Below are 17,895 nucleotides of genomic sequence, written 5' to 3' on the forward strand. Positions count from 1 at the left end.
GAAGTGGGGTCTACTTCCGTCTCAGCTGTGACGACTTTGGTACGCACCGGAAGCACTACGTCGCCGATGTGTTTCCTACTGGTTGCGGTTTCGGTACCTCTACCTTGTTCCCCTGGCTGGGTAGTTTACGTCGCACCATGGCGGTGAGTAGGGCGGGTAGAGCTGAGTCCGCATCAGTAAAGCATCCCCGGGGCTGGAAGACTGAAAGCAGAGGAAGGACACCAAGAGATACGGGGTTAGGCGGAGGGGGGCGCCATCCTGTGACCGGACCGTATTAGAGGGAGCTGGAAGAGGGCTTCAGACGGGGAGGACCGTACCATAACTGGTGCCAGAGGGGGGACGCCTTCCTGAGGTCAGTATCAGAGCGGGCTAGAGATATGAGGGGCCTGCGGGGGATAGGCTTCAGCCCAGACCTGGGCTATTCCAGCATCGGCCTGAGAGGGGCCCTGTTCGGCCCTAGTCTGGAATTCCCCTGGAGAGGGGCGTTGGCTCAAAGCTGGACCTTATCAGGGGAGCCAGAGGACGAATCAGCTTGGGGTTCGATTGCTCCAGGGCAAGCAGGAGGCGATCGTAACTTGGGGTGCGGAAAAAATGGTCAGTTCTAGGCAGGATGGATTGGAGGAGGGGTGGACGTTCCAGTGATTGTGCTAGGTTTGAGCACTATGGAGAACTGGCTGAGGTAGGGATGGAACTTTGTAGCTAACCAGACTGGTCGGGGAGTGGGAAGGACCTTGGCTGACCAGGGCTCTGACAGCATTTCACTATCCCTTTGCAGCCCAAGGGCAAAGTGGGGACAAGAGGAAAGAAGCAGATATTTGAAGAGAACAGAGAGACCCTGAAATTCTACCTGCGGATCATATTGGGGGCCAATGTAAGTTTCTGTTCCCTTGCCTGCCCATAGTCTCACAGTCCTCAGCTCTGTTTTGTGGAGGAGTGGTTGGTATGTGACAGCTACAGGTCCAGAAGAGTCCAGTCAAAAAGAAATGAGTGTGAGTACTAGCTGAATATGAGAGCTCTCTCCACTCCAAATACACAGGGACTTCTTTCCTGGGTTTCTGGGATGGGGGTGGTCTGGGTACTCAGGTCTCAGGTTTCTTCTCCCTTGATCCTATAAAAACCTGGCTCCTCTCAAAACTTGGCTCAACTCTTGGTTAGGGGAGGGCCCTGGTTTGGTGTGGCTTTTGACCCACCTGACCCTGTATTTGTTTGCAGGCCATTTACTGCCTTGTCACCTTGGTCTTTTTCTACTCATCTGCTTCTTTTTGGGCCTGGGTAAGTATTCCCCATCATGGGAAGGGATGAATGCATAAGGTCATTAGCTGGCCTCTGATACTGTCATCCTTGCCCTGCAGATGGCCCTGGGCTTTAGTTTGGCAGTATATGGAGCCAGCTACCATTCCATGAGCTCGATGGCACGTGCATCCTTCTCTGAGGATGGGGCCCTGATGGATGGTGGCATGGACCTCAACATGGAGCAGGGCATGGCAGAGTGAGTGTCCCCCACCGCTGGTCCAGGTGAGCGGCCCCAGGGCTGGGACGCTGGGGCCCAGAGGCCCAGATAACCCAAGATGTACAGCTGCATGCAACTTAAAGAGGGTGGAAGGTAGCTGAACTGGGGCCTGGTTACAGTCTTTGGCCCTTGCAGCCTCCCTTCTATCCACAGGCACCTTAAGGATGTGATCCTATTGACAGCTATCGTGCAGGTGCTCAGCTGCTTCTCCCTCTACATCTGGTCTTTCTGGCTTCTGGTGCGTGGGTTGTGGGGAGATGGGTGGGACTCCCAAGAAGGGGCTAGGGCATCCAACCTACCCCATCTTCCATTCCCTGTTTCAGGTCACCTTCTCTCTCCTAGGCTCCGGGCCGGGCCCTTTACCTCCTGTGGGTGAATGTGCTAGGTCCCTGGTTCACAGCAGACAGTGCTGCCCCAGCACCAGAGCACAACGAGAAACGGCAGCGCCGACAGGAGCGGCGGCAGATGAAGCGGTTATAGCTACTGGCATTGTGGCCATAGGCTGCTCAGTCCTGGGCGGCTCTTTCAGACTGCATAGCCCCCATGCCAGGAGCAGTGAAGGCCTAGTCCCAGGGCCAAAAGCAGTCAGAGGTATAGGATTTTTGAATAAACGGCTTAGAATGTGGCTAATGCCTGTGTGAGTGAGCCAGTCCTTTGGTATTCCCCTCTAGCTATAGACCCACGTGGTGGGGACCTTGAAAGAAGAGAAAGGCTCTCTTGGTTGGCTAGGAAAACTTTATTTTGCTCCATAAATTCAGGGAGCTCTCTCATGCAGACACACACACACACACACTCAGGGAGCTCTCTCATGCAGACACACACACACACACACACCACATACAACTAATACTGCTCAGGCATTGGCTCCTGGGCACAGAGTGGCCCCAGAGTTTGGGAAGAGGCCCAGAATTCTGTTCTGCTCCCTCCTCGCTCTGTAGTCTCTTGCACTACAGGCCCAGGTCCAGAAAGGTTTCCTGGAGGCAGCATCTTCACACCTCCAGGCCAGGACCCTTGCTCAGTCCCAGTGCCTGCACCAGGTCATCTCCAAGCCCACTCTTCAATGTCCGTCTCACTGCAGGGACAGAGCAGGGTTGGAGGAGGTTGGCAGGGTTCAGGTGGGGAATGGGCACGTGGCAGGGTACTCACAAGACTTGCGGTTGCCACGGGAACGCTTGCGTTCCCTAGATGTTAGGGCACGAGGACTGCTCTTGGTCACTGACTGCACTAGCAGGTCCATAATCTCGTCTGAAGTGTCGCTGGGTGAACTGGAGCCTGGGGTTTCTTCTGGGGATGCAGTGGAGGGGCCCACTACCATGGGCATGATTGGGGAGCTGCTCTGGACCATGCCTGAGGGAGGCCGGATAGGGAGGTCAGGCCAAGGTGGTCCCAGAGTCCGTTCCCTGCAGTGGCTATGGGTCTCACCTCTGCTGCGACGACCATGTGTGGTGTCCTCAGGCCTGCTGATCAGCAGAGTTTTCATGCTGGCATGACTGTCGGCATCACCCCGGCCTGGCCCACTGCCCACAGCCACTGGGATCGCTGGGTTGGTGGGGGCCTCCCCAGCCACACCTGAGAACTTCTCTGTCTGGAGAGGGGCAAAGGGTGAGCTGAGAGTGGAAGGGAAGAAACCATTGGGGTTTCTTCAGAATCTGAAGGGCACCCACCTCAGTGATCATGCGTCCCCTGGTCTTGTTGCGTTCACGGTACGTGGCCCGCTTCTGCTGCTGCTGTAGCACCCGTTCCCGGCAAGTGCGATACTCAAGTGCAAACTCCCGCAGCGTGTGGCAGAACTGCATGATGCGCACCTCTCGGGCTGCCTGTGCTGTGTAGCCCAGGTACAGCAGGAAGGCATGGAACCTAGGCAGTTGGGGTGGGGAGTGATGGTGAGTCCTGCTTGGTGTCTGGGGGATGGTGGTAGCAGTCTGCCTCCCCCTGGTCCATGTACCTACCTGTTGCAGACCCGGCGGTGTACTACCCTCAGCATGGCAACACGGCGGGCACACTGGGCCAGGAAGTGGGTGAGGCGGGCACGCAGGGCGGGGGCCAGCTCGTGCTTGGCCAGGCCCCTCAGACTCTCCTCAGCTGCCCAGCTCCGGCGTTCTAGCTGCCCCAGATTCTCAGCCAGCTGTTCAAAGTCCACCTGGCAAAGCAGGGGGTTACACGTGCTGTCCCCCCAAAGACCCACAGACACCGCTAGAGGCTGCCTCTGCCAGGCTGGCCAGCCTGAGCCCTGGGGACACAGATACCTGATACCCAGCTTCTGCCTTCCTGAAGCTTGCAGTCTAATGCAAGAGGTAGCCAAGTCCATTTGCTCCAATGGGGAGACAGAACAGAAAAGACTTCTTGTGGTTAAGTGGCAGCTAAACTGAGACCCAAAGACTGAATAGAAATGGCCAGGTCAGCAAAGGAAAGAGTGTCTCTAGTAGAGGACATAGCCCACACAAACGTGTAGCCTGAGCAAGCCCTGGAACAGCAGCCCAAGTAGGGAGAAGGGAGAGCAGCCAGTCCCAGAAGCAGCACTCACTTGTGCCTCGGTCAGTCTTAGGGTTGAGCCTCAGCCTAGTGCTAACCTTGGCACAGCGGGTCAGGGCAGGGATCTCTGAGTAGAGGTCGGAGGAATCAGGCCGGGTCTGGAGCACAAGGGAGCAGAGATGATGCAGTAGGGATTGCCGGCGCACTGTGTCTTTCACCTCCGACACCTTCTCCAGGTAGCTCAGCTCAAAGCCGCTGCTCTGAAAGAACCTGTCTGAGTCTGGGCCTGGCTAGCTCCAGAGTCCTGGCCCCCAACCCCCATGTGCTCTCACTCACTTGTGAGCCATTGAGGAAATTGCCCACAGCTAGCAGTGTGGCCAGGATGCAGCGGAAGGTGGCATTCTGCACCAACTGTCCCATGCCTATTTTCAGGTCAAACAGTGGCTCTGCAATTTCCTGGTGTGTGAGGGAATGGACTCTCAGATGACATGGTCCCCATGCTTGCATATCTCCCTGCCTGTCCCACCCCATGATCCAAGTACCCTCTCCATGCTTTCATAGTCCAGCTTGAAGGCCCAGAGTTGTAGGCGGGCAGCCAGGCCCCCGATGGAGGCAAGGGTCAGCAGGAAGTTCTCAGCTGGGCCCAGGGGTATGTCAGGATTGGCCAGCTGGGCCTCCTCAATCTTCTGTCGCTCCTCCTCCGTGGGCATCATGGTCAGTAGCTTCTGAAAATACAGCCGCTGCCCTATGTAGGACCCTCAGTGCTGGCCTGAGACCTCAGACCTTGACCCCTCCTTAGGTAAGCTGGGAGAGCCCCAGGGTCTGGGGACTGCCTTACAGAAACCCAAGCCCATGCTCACCACGAGAGGGACAGGAAATGCCCACTGACCAAACAAGAGGGCCAGACTTCCCACCTCCCTCCTCTCACACCTATAGCTGGGTATCCCCACCTCGATGCCATCCTTGCTGACCGCAAACTCATCGAAACTGAGCAGAGCAGCCTTAATGACATGCACAGGTGGCAGTGTGGTTAGGCCGATGTTGATGGCATTGCTGCGCTTGGGGTCCAGCACTGTGGTCATTGTCCGGCGGCCCTCACCAGCTTTCTGCAAGGTTGGGGGAAGGTCAATGTAAGACTGGGGAGAGGACTAGCTAGGGCAACAATCTAGTAGGCTACTTCAAAGTATTCCCCTAAATGGCGGGGTCACCCCAGAACTGGGGCTCTGGGATGTATAAGGCATTGGGAAGAGTTTAGATTCTAGTTAGGGCTCTGCTGCTGATCCCCTTGTTGAGAGATGTCATATGTAAGAACTTGGCTGGCCTTTGCCCTAGGATCCTGGAAGGTACCCTCCAAATCCTTAGAATTTCCCAAGTGATAAGATGTCTTCCTTATTCATGGTGGGCTTGATAGTTTATGCCAACAAGATGACCATGGTCCTGCGGGTGGGGGAAGGGGGCTGACTACACCAAAAAGGCCAACCATAAGACTAGAGGGTTGGGGCTTTAAGTATTCATCACCACCCTCAGGGAGGGTGACTGGAGATTGAGTTCAACCACATGGACATCACTCACTCAATCATGCCTAAGTAATGAAGCCCAGTAAAAACTCTAGACAATCAGGGCTTGGGCAAACTTCTATGGTTGGGAATACATACTGATATGCCAGGAAGGTCCTAAGTCCATGGGGAGAGGACACCAGAAACTTTGCACTTGTGGGCCCTCCCATACCTCTCTCTATCGCTATCTTTTTTTGGCTCCTTATTTTCTATCCTTTTTGTTATAATAAAACTGTAATCTTAAGTATTGTGCTTTTCAGAGTTCTGTGAGCGGTTCTAGCGGATTATTAAACTGAGGGGATAGAGGGAACCCCCAAATTTGAAGCTGGAGTTGAGGGTGGCCCTGGGAATTCCTGAGCTTGCAGCTGGTATCTGAACTGAGGGCTGTCTTCAGACACAGTGGAGGGCTGTGCCTTTCATCTGTGAAGTTTGGTCTAACTCTTTCTATTTAGTAACAGAATTGCACTGCGTTGTACAAGTCACTCCTCTTCTCTGCCTCGGCTTCCTCGTGTGGGAAATGAGTGGCCAGTTCCAGCAGCTCAGACTTGATCTCTGATTCTTTGCCCCCCTTCACTGGGCTTACCTTGCAGATGAGGGTGGGTTTACCTTGGAGGGCAGCAAGTCCTTGGCACGAGACTCGAACAGGTGTTCCAGCCGGGCTGTGTCTACTGAGACAGGTTCCAGTGAGGCCCATAGAGTGGGGCAGGGCCCAAAGTGGCCCCCAGAGCCTCCATGGCCCCCAGCCAGCTTCAGCTCCCGCCAGAAAAGTTTTACAGTTTTCCTCTTGGTGGGGAGGGCTGGACCATCAGGTGCTGAGCGGGAAAGAGGGGCAGCTGGGGGTGGAGGTGGAGGTGGGGGTGGGCCTCCAGAGAGCAGGGGTGGTGGGGCTGGTGGGAATGAGACCCCTTTGTTAGGTGGGGGAGGTGGTGGTGGAGGAGGTGGGGGTCCTCCAGAGATCAGGGACATGGTGGGTGGGACCCCTTTCCCAGCCTCCACAGACTCCATGTTCAGCATGTCCTGGTCTTCGTCTTCCCCCAGATCTGAGAAATCCAGATCTCCAATGCAGAGCTTGGGTGTCCAAGTATGGAGCTCCTGAATGGGCTCAGCCTTGGGGCTTGGTGGAGCCAATGGCTCCTTGGGCTCCGGCTCAAGGCTCCGCTGGGCCCAGAGCAGGACCTGGGGGGCAGGGCTCTGGGGTGTTCTGGGTACAGGCGCTGGCTCTGGGGAACTCCATAGTTCTCGAGTATCTAAAGAGAGAGAAGCAGCTGTCAGTGTCATGCTCCCTGTGAGGCAGCAGGGCAACAGGGGTGGCTTCTGCCCACCCCCCTCCTTACCTGGGTGCCCATCATTCTCATCGGGCATGGCCTCAGCCAGCGTCTCTGCCCGGCCCTGGGCCAGCGCAGCCTGCTTCTCTGTTTCTGCCGCTGCCACATTCTCCAGGAACCGGGCTCTGGGGGGAGTCTCTTGTCAGTGTGGGTGTCTGACAGTACCCCAGCCCAGGGTGGTATGCATGCCTTGCTGGATCCCTGGGCACTGCCCCCAAATGCAGGCACACACGACACACAGGGAACAGTTCATGCACTGAGCAGACTCAGGACCTGTCCTCCAAGGCCAGCCCCTGTTTAGTCCACATCTGGAGAGTCACTACCAACATAGTGGTATTCCCAGGTCAACATAGAGGGAGTTCTACTTAATATCTAACCTGTAGCCATGCTGCTGTACACATGCACTCCCAGATCAACACAGAGGGAGTTCTACTTAATATCTAACCTGTAGCCATGCTGCTGTACATGTGCACTGTCCTGATTCTAGACAAGGACTCTTAGGACTGGGGAAGGGGGCAGCTGTCCCATTGGGCACAGCAGGCTGTCCTTCCTTCAGCATACCTGGCAGCTTCTGGGAGCTATGGCCTACGATGGGCTCTCAGTTTATGTGGAACCAATGAATGTTCCTGGTCGCTGCCCTTCCCTCAGCCCCAGGTTGCTCCTCCACCGCTATACCACAATGCACCCTCAACCCCCTCCCTGCCCATTCCAGGGCTGAGAACATGGGAGAACAGGCCCCATCCTGGGAGCCCACATCTCCATCTCTGGCCTAAGCTGTTGAAGAAGGCATTGCTATTGAAGTGGAGTATGACCCTAACAAACTGATTGCAGCGCTTAGTACTTGGGTAATGCAGGAGGCATAAGTCTGGAAGAAGAGGGGCTGAGAGTCCCCCAGCTGTGGGGCACATGGAACCCCCACTGGGGGAAGCAATGCTGAAGCCCTGAGCACATGGCAGGCCTGGCAGGCTGGCCTCTGTACTTACTCTAGCCTGGCCTGCCCGGTAGGGGAGTGGGGGATGGGTAGGTTCTCAGGGGCCCTGGGGGAAAGGGATGAGAAGAAGAGATGGTGACTGCAGAGCCTGCTTACACCCACACAGAGCTGAGCACTGATATAAGGGGCCTCCTTCCCAGCCACAGGAGGAATAGGAGAGATAAGGGAGGCAAGGCATGAAGAAATTGGAAGTGGAGGGGAGAAAATGACATGGAGCAGGACAGGGTGAAGTAAGGCACAAAGACAGGACAGAACAAGGGCAAGTTGGAGAGACAGTGACAGAGAAGCAGGGACTGAAAGTAGTGTGTGTGTGGTGGGGTGGGGATGGGACAGATGACAAGAGACAATGACAGGCAGAAAGCCAGAAAGAGATGAAGAGAAACCGGAGAAGATGGTCCAGCTAGAGCCAAACCTGCCCCCCGGCAGTCACTTACCAAACAGGAGCAGTTTGGTGAAGTCTGGAAAGAAAGAGAGAAAGCATGCGTTTGGGCAGGAGAGGCTGAGGGCCGCTGTGGTGGGGCGCAGAGCAGGGCACAGAGCGTGGGGACAGTCGGAGAGAGGACTCCGGGCGAGGGAAGGAGGGGGCTCCATCTCCATTCTTACTTGTAAATACTCCTCTCGCAGGTGCTGTCGGCTGAGGGCGCCACGGAGATGCCGGGGAAGAGGCTCACTGAGGCCTGGAGGCCAGAGGCCGCGCCCACGGGGCTGGAGGCGGCTCCCGTCATCCGGGCGGGGCCTGCGGGGCTGGAGGCGGGGCCTACCGGCGGGGCAGGACCTGCGGGGCTGCAGGCAGGTGTTTTCAGGGGGACGCGGCCAGGCCTGGCCGATCCACCCCCGTAGTTCTCTGGGGAGGCGGCATGTTCTTACCTGAGCTCCGGGGCGCGTGTGGGGCAAACCCCACCTTCCAGCGACCGGCGGCTCCTCTTGCCGTCCTCCGAAGACGGCTTTCGGCGCTCCCGCCGCCCACCTGTGGCAGCGGCTTCTTCGATATCTCCATCTTCCAACTTCAGGGCATTCTAGAGGCAGCAGGCCAGGACATAAGGCACTAGGGCCTGTGTGGGCGGGGTGGGACTCTTGGGAACCGTGCCCCTTTCCTCCTTGCCTCCCGTCCCCAGGTGGGCCCTGGCCGCCAGCCCACCTCATAGAGCACAAGCTGTGCTCGTAGGTCAACGTCAGTGCCTGCAGTGCCCAAGTGGCGCTGGACCAGTGCCTCCATGCCCTGCTGCTCCAGCGCATCTGTCACATCATAGAAGGAGTCTTGGTCTGGGAGTGCCGCCAGTGTCTAGGGGGTGGGGACCGGAGGGCAGGCTGAGACCGGTCAGGAGGCCCGGAGGTCAGGAGTCCAAGGCACCCTGAGTTGGCTCCTGGCCCTCTGCCCACACCTTGTTGATGAGGGTGACAGCATACACCAACAGCTCAGGGTCAGCACCATTCTTCTCCTCTAGGACAGACATCAGATTGGCCCATGGAAGAGCACCTGTGGCACAGAAAGGGTGTCATGGGGGGCAGGTAGGAGGGAGGGCTCTGAGTGGTGGGGAGGGAGGGACAGTCTCTGACCAGTGGTGCTGGCCACGGCGTTGACTGCACGGATCAACAGCGGTGCGTTGTTCTCAGAATATTCCACAAACACCAGCAGCAGCTTCAGGGCTGTCTTCACCACCAAGCGGGACTGGGGGAGGAGTCACCACATATGAATGGGGCTGGGGCCAGGCCTGTGCCTGCTCCCAGAGGGAAGGGGCGAAGCACCCTGGGGCTGGACTCAGAGAAGGGAGTCTAGGCAGAAAGACCTCGGCTCACGGTACAGGCACTGAAAGGCCTTTTAGGCTTTGAGGGGCTTCCAACTCACTCTAGTCCAGCCTGCTTTGCAGAAGAGGAAACATGCCCAGAGAGAAGCAGTGGGAAAAGGGTGCATGGCTGGGTGGAGGGCCACTTACCAGGCTGGCACACAGTGTGTACAGCCACTGCACGGTCTCACTGTGAGCCACCACCCCCAGCATCCCGTCCACAAAAAGCATCAGCTGGCCCAGTGCTGGGGACACAGGGAGGAGAAATCAGCGAGGGGCCTCTGGAGGCAGGGATCATGGGGAGGGGCGGGGCTGACCTCGGAGGATGTAGCTCTGGTAGTTGTGGTCGGCAGCAGCCCCCACACGGATCAGGCAAGTCAGCCCCTCCGAGTGTACAAACTCAGGTACCAGGTCCTTGTCCTCCTAGGGCACCATGGGGGAGTTTAGGGGGGCTCGGGCTGTGCACCCAACCCCAGCCCGCCTCTGGGCCTCACCTGGAAGATCTGCTTCAATGAGAAGAGGGAACGGCGGAGCTCAGGGCCACTGGAACCATACAATTTTTCTGCAAGGAGAGGTGGGCATAGAACCCCAAAGGGGACACAGACACACTCCTCTACTGGGACACAACCAAAGAATATTCATCCTAGTACTCTCGAGACCCTCACCTCCTTGACTCTGCCCCCCCGCCCCACTGCAGTCTAGTTGTGGCATCAGCCCTGGCCCTGGGAGGAGAGGTGGGGACAGGGACAGGGGGGTGGGGGGAGGAAAGGACGACACACATCCTGTCTCCTATCAACCCTGGCCAGTGCAGGCCTGAAAGAAACCGAGCCAGCTGGGCTTTGGTGGGGGGAGGAGGGAGGCTGCTGGACACTGAAGCCCTCACACACACTCACCCAAGATAGCGTTGACCCTCACGGAAAGCTGGGCCCGTAGGATCAGTGTGGGCTTCCGCCCTTTGCTGGAACCAAACAGCCTGGTCAGCAGTTCCCAGCCTGTTCTCAGGCTCCCTCCCTCCACACTCCAAGGCAACCAAAGACCTCCACATACCAACATCAGCACCTTTCCTTCCTCCCCAGCCACTCCTCCAAGAGCCCAAGAGTTGGCTGGACAGGAGGATTTGTGCAAGCACAGGCATCTCAGGTATGTGGGAGAGCCCCCCACTCCCATCCTAGGCAGCAGGTAATGCTAGCCAGGCCTTGGGATTCTCTTGGCACAGTTTCCAGGGGATGTCAGGAGACGACCCAAGGCCCAGGTTGGAGATCAGGTGTTTTGGCTGTTGACACCTGAGCCAGCCCCTGGTGGGGACAAGGGTAGGGGCTGGCCTTGCCTCCCAGGCCCCACCAGCTCTGACCTAATCTCTTCATAGAAGCCTTCCAGCATCTCCCTCTGCTCTTCCAGGGACAGCTCGGGGTCCAGGTAGTATCCAGAAGGAGATACTTGCAGGGCACAGTCCTCTAGCTGGGGACAAAGGGAACAGCTGTCAGGGCTGGGGCAGAGGTGGTGGTGGGATGTGTTGTACTCGGGGTTCTGGCAGGGAGAGGCATGTCACTGCAGCCATGATTCATTCAGCAATCATCTCTTGTGCATCTACCATGTGCATAGCCCACCTATCATAGGTACCAGGCTTTCTTGGCCTTTGTATGTACTGAGCCCTGGATAGCATTCACCATTCTTTAATGATTAGATTATACTTTTTTGGAAAGCCTTCCTTGACCCCAATGTTATGCAACTCACCCCACTCCATGTGGGTACCCCTCTTGGAGGCCTTCCACCCAACAGTAGGATACCCTAGACACTAGTCTCCTTCCCCACTAACTGTATCCTCTCTGGGTTCAGTGCCACGTCTGTCTTGCTTCCTGCCATATCTGCAGAGCCTAGCACAGCACTTGGCACACAGCAAGCGTTTGCTAAATGCTCGTTGAGCTTGTGAACATGAGGAAGGAGGATGGAGAAAAGATGGGAGGAAGTTCCTGCCTTCGAGGAAGCTCACAGCCCTGTGGGGTGATAAGCTACAGCCACAAAGCATTAAAGCCCAAAGAGAGAGTGTTAAGAGCACTGGGAGTTGCAAAGCTGTCTGGGAGGGCTGAGTGAGCAAGTGAGCAAGTGTGTGTCTCGGATAAGAAGATGGAGAGGAACGGGCTGATCCATAGACTGCCCAGTCTCTCAGTACCTCAGGGCCTTTGCTTCCCCCCAGGTGGGTTAACAATGGTCCCAGCTGGACCTCAGAGGCCCCCAAAAGCCTACTAAAAATCAGATCTTAGGGTCTGACTCCTTCAGTCCACAATGGGCCCTGAAACCTGCACTGGTAACAGGTAAGCACCTGTTCCATCCGCAAGTCCATGTCCCATATGCCCCTCCCCCAGGGCCTGGCTCCCTTCTGCCACCACCAGGCAAGGCATGTGGCCCCTTGAGAAGTGTCTGTAGAGAGGCCAGAGTGACTTCGATGACTCCAGAGAATCTGAGGGTAGCACTGTGCCTCTCCCCGACACCTCCCCCACTGCCTGGCACTGGCATGCAGGGCTCAGCAAAGGCCCCTTGACTTGAGTGGCCCTGGTCCTTGAGGTTCCATGGCCCACATTTGTCCTGCTGTTTGGTCAGCCCTGCCTTGCTCTGGACCCGCCCTTAGGCTTCTGTGGGGAAAGGGAATCCATCTTCTGCCCCTTTCTTTACCTCTGTTTAGTGCCCTTGCTCAGGCCCCAGAACCTGACCTGGCTTTTTCCGGGCAGTTCAGCCTGTGGGGCCCTTGGGTGACCGCCTCAGTCAGGGACATGGGACAAACACTCCAGCCTGTTCTCTGTCCCACTTCCTGCCTGGATGCCTGCCCTCCCCTGGGTGCCTTGGGCAGGCCTGGCATGTCTTCTCTCCCTGGGGGCAGAGTCATCTTCTCCAGGGCCAACTGGGAACAGGCCTGAGAGGAGGTGGCAAGGCCCCAGGGCTGCGGTACTTCATCCAGGGTCAGCACTGCTAAGGGCAGCCTCACATTCCTCCTGACGGGTGTCCCACAAGGTGACTCAGCAGTCGACCCACCCCTCCCTCCCCCAGGGATCTCCTGCTACCTTAGGACTGGAGGATTCCAGAACCCTAGAGAAACACGTACCTCCCAGAGCCACAACCCCCTCAGGAACCCCCCAAGTCACACACATATAGAGTAACTCCTACATTCAAGCATTCATGAACCAGGCTTGGTTTTAGGTGCTAAAGACATACAGGGAGCAGACACTGTTTCTGCCTTCCCTTCCTTCCAGCCCTGGTGGAAACCCGTCTGACTCAGAAAAAGCTCATAAATAAATATAGTGCCATGGGCACTAAGAAAGGGAGGGACAGAGTAAAGGTAAACACTGGAGGAGTGATTGTGTTACGCCTGGTAACTGCTTACAGAGCCCGAATGTGCTCACTGGCCACACACAGGCCAAGGAACCCCATCTACAGAAAGGTCAGCCCCCCACCCCCACCCCCGCCACGTGCTTCCCGTCCTGCTTGCACACCCGTGCACTCTAGTACTTCAGGACAGACGGATGCCCAGGAGGCCTGCATCCCTCTGGGGCAGGGTCCCTCAGGCTGTGTGCTGCTCAGGTGAGGTTTAACCTCTTCCCCTCCGTGGTGGTAGAGGTGGCCACCCCAGCCACTTCCCCTGTTGAGTCCTGCCAGGGTCCTGTTTCGGAGGAGGGGCCCAGAGGTAAGAACCAGCCCAATGCTTCTGCGACAGTGGCCCTCAGCCCAGCTGTCTGTCCTGGGTTGGCGTAGTGGACTAGATTCAGGCAAGTAATGAGGGGAGACTTCCTGCTAGCAGAATGGCGCTTGTCCCTCACACCCCTGGCCCCTTCCTGGGGTCACCATTCTGAAAGCCAAAACTCTGGGCCTTGTTTCTCACACCCTGGGGCTGGGCCAGGCCTGACAAGCCCAAACCCTGGTTCCCACTGCCAGGGCTTAAGGTCAGCACATAGTGTGGGCCCATTTCCATGACGCCCTCCTGGCTCTGGGGTGGGGAGACCCTCACTTACTCCTCCCAGGCTCAGCCCTTACCTGGGTCTCCAGTCCACTTTTCTCTTGACTTTCTGGTTTCAGGCTTTTCCGGTAGCCCAACTAACCCTAACATACGATTTTATATACAGGGCTAAGGATGCCTGCTGCCCAGCATTTTTGTTAAGATTGCAACCAGATAAGAATGAACATATGGCAACAGTGGCAGGTGGGGCGGGTTAGAGAGGGGAGACACAAGAGTCACCTGAGGCCATCAGGGACAGAATACAAAAAGGATGGAGAACAGGGCAGAATTATATGCTGAAGGCCTCTTGTTTTAGGAAATATTTGCTAACTACCTCTTCTATAAACTGCCTCTCCTATAAACACAGGACCCTGTGCTCTGAAGACCCTCCTTTCTTGTTATCTGGGTCTCCAACTAGACTGTGACTTCCTGGATGAGAAAACATGGATGGGACTTGGGGAGAGAAACTCACATTTGTTCTGCTTCTTCTGTGCCAGGACCTGAGCTGCCTATTTCATTTGGTTCTCCTAATAATCCTTTTACAGGTGAGGTAACCAGGGCTCAGAAGTTCAGTGAACTTGCCCCAGACTGCACAGGCAGGAAAGAAAGGGGGCTAACTGACCCAAATCTTGGGTAGATGGGCTTTGGAAGTGCTCCAAGGAACCCTAGAGAGGAGAGCGGTTAGGAGGGGGTTGGTGAGGGCTGGGGCCTGTAGGAGTGCCAAGGGCTGGAGACTGCCTCTCTGCTTTCTGGACTCTGCAGATACCCCAAACTGGTCCTCCCGGATCCAGCAAGGGAACATACAAATGAACACACACACCATGCATGCAGGGGTAACAGTGCCAACCTCTGCCATGACTTAGGGACTAGGGGCCCTCACCAGCTGAGGTCCAGTTTCCCTAGCCCAGAATGACCAGCAGATTGGACATGCTGACTGGGAAGAGGCCATGACTCATGCCCACACCCCAGGCTTCTACATCTCCCAAACAGACCCCGTAGCAGGGGACTAAAGAGCCCACTTCATCACCAGAGCACCCACTTTTTACTTAAGAATCCTCTGGGAACCCCTTCCAGTTGGCTGAGACCCCTATCCCAGCAGGTCAGGGGTACAGTGAGGCTGGAGTGGGGAGGGTCAGGGCCAGGGAACTTTCTGTACTCCTAATGTTCTGATTTCTAGCCATAGTTGGGGAACTGAAGTTTTGCACCATGGCCGGATCTCTAGGGCTACCCCTGCTGCTAGGAGGAGGGGGCTCCACTGGGCTCTGCAGCAGGGTCAGAGCAGCAACCCAGGTCCCTCTGCCCAGAGCCCTGGAGAAGGCAGTGCAGTCCCAGATGTGGCTCCTGAAGGACCTCCCAGAAGGCAAAGGGTAGAAGAGGGAGGGCGGGACTGGGCTGCTCAGGGGAAGGTGAGACACAGGGCTATGCATCAAGGTTCTGTCCTGGGGTAGGGGAAGATCCCTGAACTGGGAAGGACTCCTGCAAGGGAAGGACAATCCTGAGTTCCCCTGGGGACACCAGGCCAGGCCCAAGGCACTGCCAGGACCACCCCTTTCCCCCAGGGCCAGATGAGTCAGAGGCTGTGGCCGGGAGCTTCCTCCTAGACAGGGAGGAAATGAGCAAGGGCTTCTCAGACCAGAAAGCTCTGAATCGTTTGAAAAGGAAGCCCCCAGGGGAACTCTAGGCAGGAGGCCCAGCCCCCAGTGGCATGTGGGGTGCAGGGGGCAGGGTGGAGCCTCAGGGAGACAGTGGGCCAGCCTCTGCACATCCCCAGATGATGGGAGCCAGTATCCAGAGTGGAAGGGCAGATGTCACTAAGCAATGTTCTGTCCCCCTGCAGGACAACCATATACAGGATAAAGCAGCAAGTAGTGAGCCCCTCCCTCTTATTTCTTCCTGGGATAGGGATGCCTGGGTTTCTGGGTCACCTTTCCCCTCTAGAGGGCCAGCGAGAACTGAGTCATATCTGAGCCTCTCCAGGGGCATCCACTTACGGACTAGGGTAAGAACCAGCTGTTGACATTTCCTGCAAGGAGGGGCCTTGCTTCCCCTCTGCCCCAGCTCTTTGAAGTCCCTGCCCCTACCCTATTCTCAACCCCTCTTCCTCCAGCCTTCTATTCTGGGGCTGTGGTCACAGTTTATATTTGGGAAGAGCACATCACAGTGCATCTGACCATTTCTGGCAGAACCGCCAGCCCCAGAGAGCCTGGGCTCCAGGCACTGTGGTAACCCAATGTGTCCTCCCCCATATCCTGCCTCTGGGGGAGGGGAGGCAGGCCTTAGGTGCTCCAGGTGGAAGATTCTGAAGGTGGGGGAGAACAGGACTGATTTGGGGAGGGGCTACCCTCCATCCAAGCTCAGTAGTGTCCTCAGAGCACGTGGTGGGGTGGGGGTAAATGAGGGGGAGAAGGGGCAGTTTTGAACTTCTTTTCTGCAGTTGACCCCTCAAACCTGCCCCCAATTGGGAAGAGGTGTGTTAGGGTCAGGTCCTGTCCTGGGGTGGGAGGTGGGGGTAGAAGAAATACTAGCTTCTCTCTAGTGCCGAAGCCTTATTATCAGAACCAGGAGTTCCAGAAGCTTAGGGTGTGGGGGGATGGGACCAGTCCTTAGGTCAGCACCCCTTTCCCCCAGGGAGAGACCATTCTGGGTGGAAGGCGGCCTCTGACTGGACACGCGTCCCACAGACCCACCCACCTCAGTTTTCCACTCTGAACAGGGCAGGACAAGTGGGGTGGCATCAAAACTCTGGAGGCAGGGAGTGTGTGGCAGCCCGTGCGGCCTTGCGGGCTCTGCTGGGACACGTGCCACTCCCCAAGCCAGTAGCCTCACCACGCTCCCGCCCGCGCTCGGAGGCGGGGCCGGCCTGCCGCGCCAGGAATGCAGGCTGGGGGCCCCGCGCACATTCCAGGGGAGACCCCGGGCCCAGGGGGCAAGTTTGCGCAATGCGGCGCTCAGCTGAGGCTGGGAGCAGGGGAGGGCAACCCCGCCGACTCCCAATCCTCTCCCGCACCACTCGGAGAGAACCGGCTGGCTGGGAACCCGGGGGGGTGGGTACCGCGCGTACCGGGGCCCGGAAACGGAGCGCGCCGGAAGCCCCCTGAGGGCGGTGAGAGAGGGGAGGGGAGGTTGGGCCCGGCATCTGGAAAAGGGCCTCTCCCGGCACTGCGCGCGAGTCTGCTGCGGGACCGGGGCAAACTAGGGCAGGCTGGAGGTATAAAATTAGCCCGGCCCGCCCCCTCTCTTCCAGTTGTTGCCGGCCCCGGCGGGTGTAATGAGGGGGGCGGGGACAGTGACTCAAAGGGCTTTCCCACCCCTTCAGCCTCCGGCGCACTGCACATCATGGGCCGGGCACTTCCCAGGGACTCTCCTCACCCCATGAGGTCTCCTCTCCTCCAGGAGTCCCATGCTGGGGTCCCCGCCCGCAGGGGCAAGGCTCTACCCGGCAGAACCCAGATCAACCTCCATATACCTCTGGAATCCTCTGCAGTGGCCCGCCCCGGATCCGCCCCTTTACGTGGTCCCGCCCCCATGTCACCTGAAGCAGGTGGAAACTAGTCCCTCCCCGGCTCCGCCTCCTGCGTCCGCTACACCCCGTGCAACTACCGTCACCTTCTCCCGGGCAGCTACCCTGGCTGAGTGCAGTGAGTGGACGCCGAGCACCTCCCCAGGCTGGGACTCACTTTCGAGGGGCACCCGGGTGACGCAGGACCATAGGCTTCCATCTGCCGCCCTTGGCTTCCCCTCACTCACTTTGAGAGGCGTGCCTCGCAGGCTGGGCAGCGGGAAACCTGGGCCGCCAAGCCCAATCTTTGCCTCGAAAAGCTCACTCACTCCAGCCTCTCCCCGAGGGGAACTCTCACAGACTTTCATGGCACCGACTCTTGAATCCCCGATCGCCTCCAATCTTTCCCTGGACTCCTCACCTTCAGCGGTGCCCCCAACAGGCGATGCAGCGCGGGTATCTGTGCGCCCAGGGGCAGCGCCCCGTCCAGACTGCAGGTGGGAGCACGGCGCGGCTCAGGGAAGTTGGCACAGGCGAAGGGGTCGGTGTCCTCCAAGTACTGCACCCGCACGGTCACCACCGATAGCGGCTCCCCGTCCCCGTGGTCTTCCCCGCCCGCCATGGCTGCGCCACCGCCTCACCCCGCGCGCCTCCAGGTCCCGGCTCAGAGGCCCGCGGCCCTTGGATTAGTTCTGCAGTCCCCGCCAGGGCGGACCGGACGCAGTTCGAGAGGGGCGGGGCCAGACGGAGGCGGGGCCAAGGAAGGGGGTGGA

At 57.8% G+C, this 17,895-nt stretch overlaps 2 protein-coding genes across 3 annotated transcripts; one reads left to right on the forward strand and one right to left on the reverse strand.

Moving 5' to 3' along the window:
* Window positions 1-37: 37 nt before the first annotated feature.
* TMEM208 (transmembrane protein 208) lies at window positions 38-2,166 on the forward strand. 2 transcript variants are annotated; one of them, XM_037815555.1, is made up of 6 exons: window positions 38-143; window positions 776-871; window positions 1,213-1,272; window positions 1,353-1,489; window positions 1,664-1,748; window positions 1,834-2,166. In XM_037815555.1, exons 1-6 carry the CDS (start codon window positions 138-140, stop codon window positions 2,149-2,151), a joined length of 702 nt encoding a protein of 233 aa, XP_037671483.1. In that variant the 5' UTR covers window positions 38-137; the 3' UTR covers window positions 2,152-2,166. The 2 variants fall into 2 exon arrangements, with proteins under 2 accessions (XP_037671483.1, XP_037671484.1); XM_037815556.1 differs by having other exon boundaries at window positions 1,853-2,124.
* A 59-nt stretch (window positions 2,167-2,225) lies between these two features.
* FHOD1 (formin homology 2 domain containing 1) lies at window positions 2,226-17,836 on the reverse strand. Its single transcript, XM_037815549.1, has 22 exons — window positions 17,544-17,836; window positions 10,990-11,096; window positions 10,532-10,596; window positions 10,133-10,200; window positions 9,956-10,061; window positions 9,789-9,883; window positions 9,412-9,523; window positions 9,237-9,331; window positions 8,993-9,136; window positions 8,722-8,870; window positions 8,458-8,637; window positions 6,873-6,988; window positions 6,145-6,785; window positions 4,933-5,088; window positions 4,525-4,707; window positions 4,319-4,438; window positions 4,081-4,242; window positions 3,460-3,650; window positions 3,175-3,367; window positions 2,933-3,095; window positions 2,657-2,857; window positions 2,226-2,582 (listed from the first exon to the last, which is right to left on the reverse strand). The coding sequence occupies exons 1-22, from the start codon at window positions 17,742-17,744 to the stop codon at window positions 2,500-2,502; spliced, it is 3,531 nt and encodes a 1,176-aa protein (XP_037671477.1). The 5' UTR covers window positions 17,745-17,836; the 3' UTR covers window positions 2,226-2,499.
* Between the last annotated feature and the right edge of the window lie 59 nt (window positions 17,837-17,895).

This window comes from Choloepus didactylus, chromosome 22 (genome assembly GCF_015220235.1).
Source record: "Choloepus didactylus isolate mChoDid1 chromosome 22, mChoDid1.pri, whole genome shotgun sequence".
In the NCBI taxonomy this organism is placed as follows: Eukaryota; Metazoa; Chordata; class Mammalia; order Pilosa; family Megalonychidae; genus Choloepus; species Choloepus didactylus.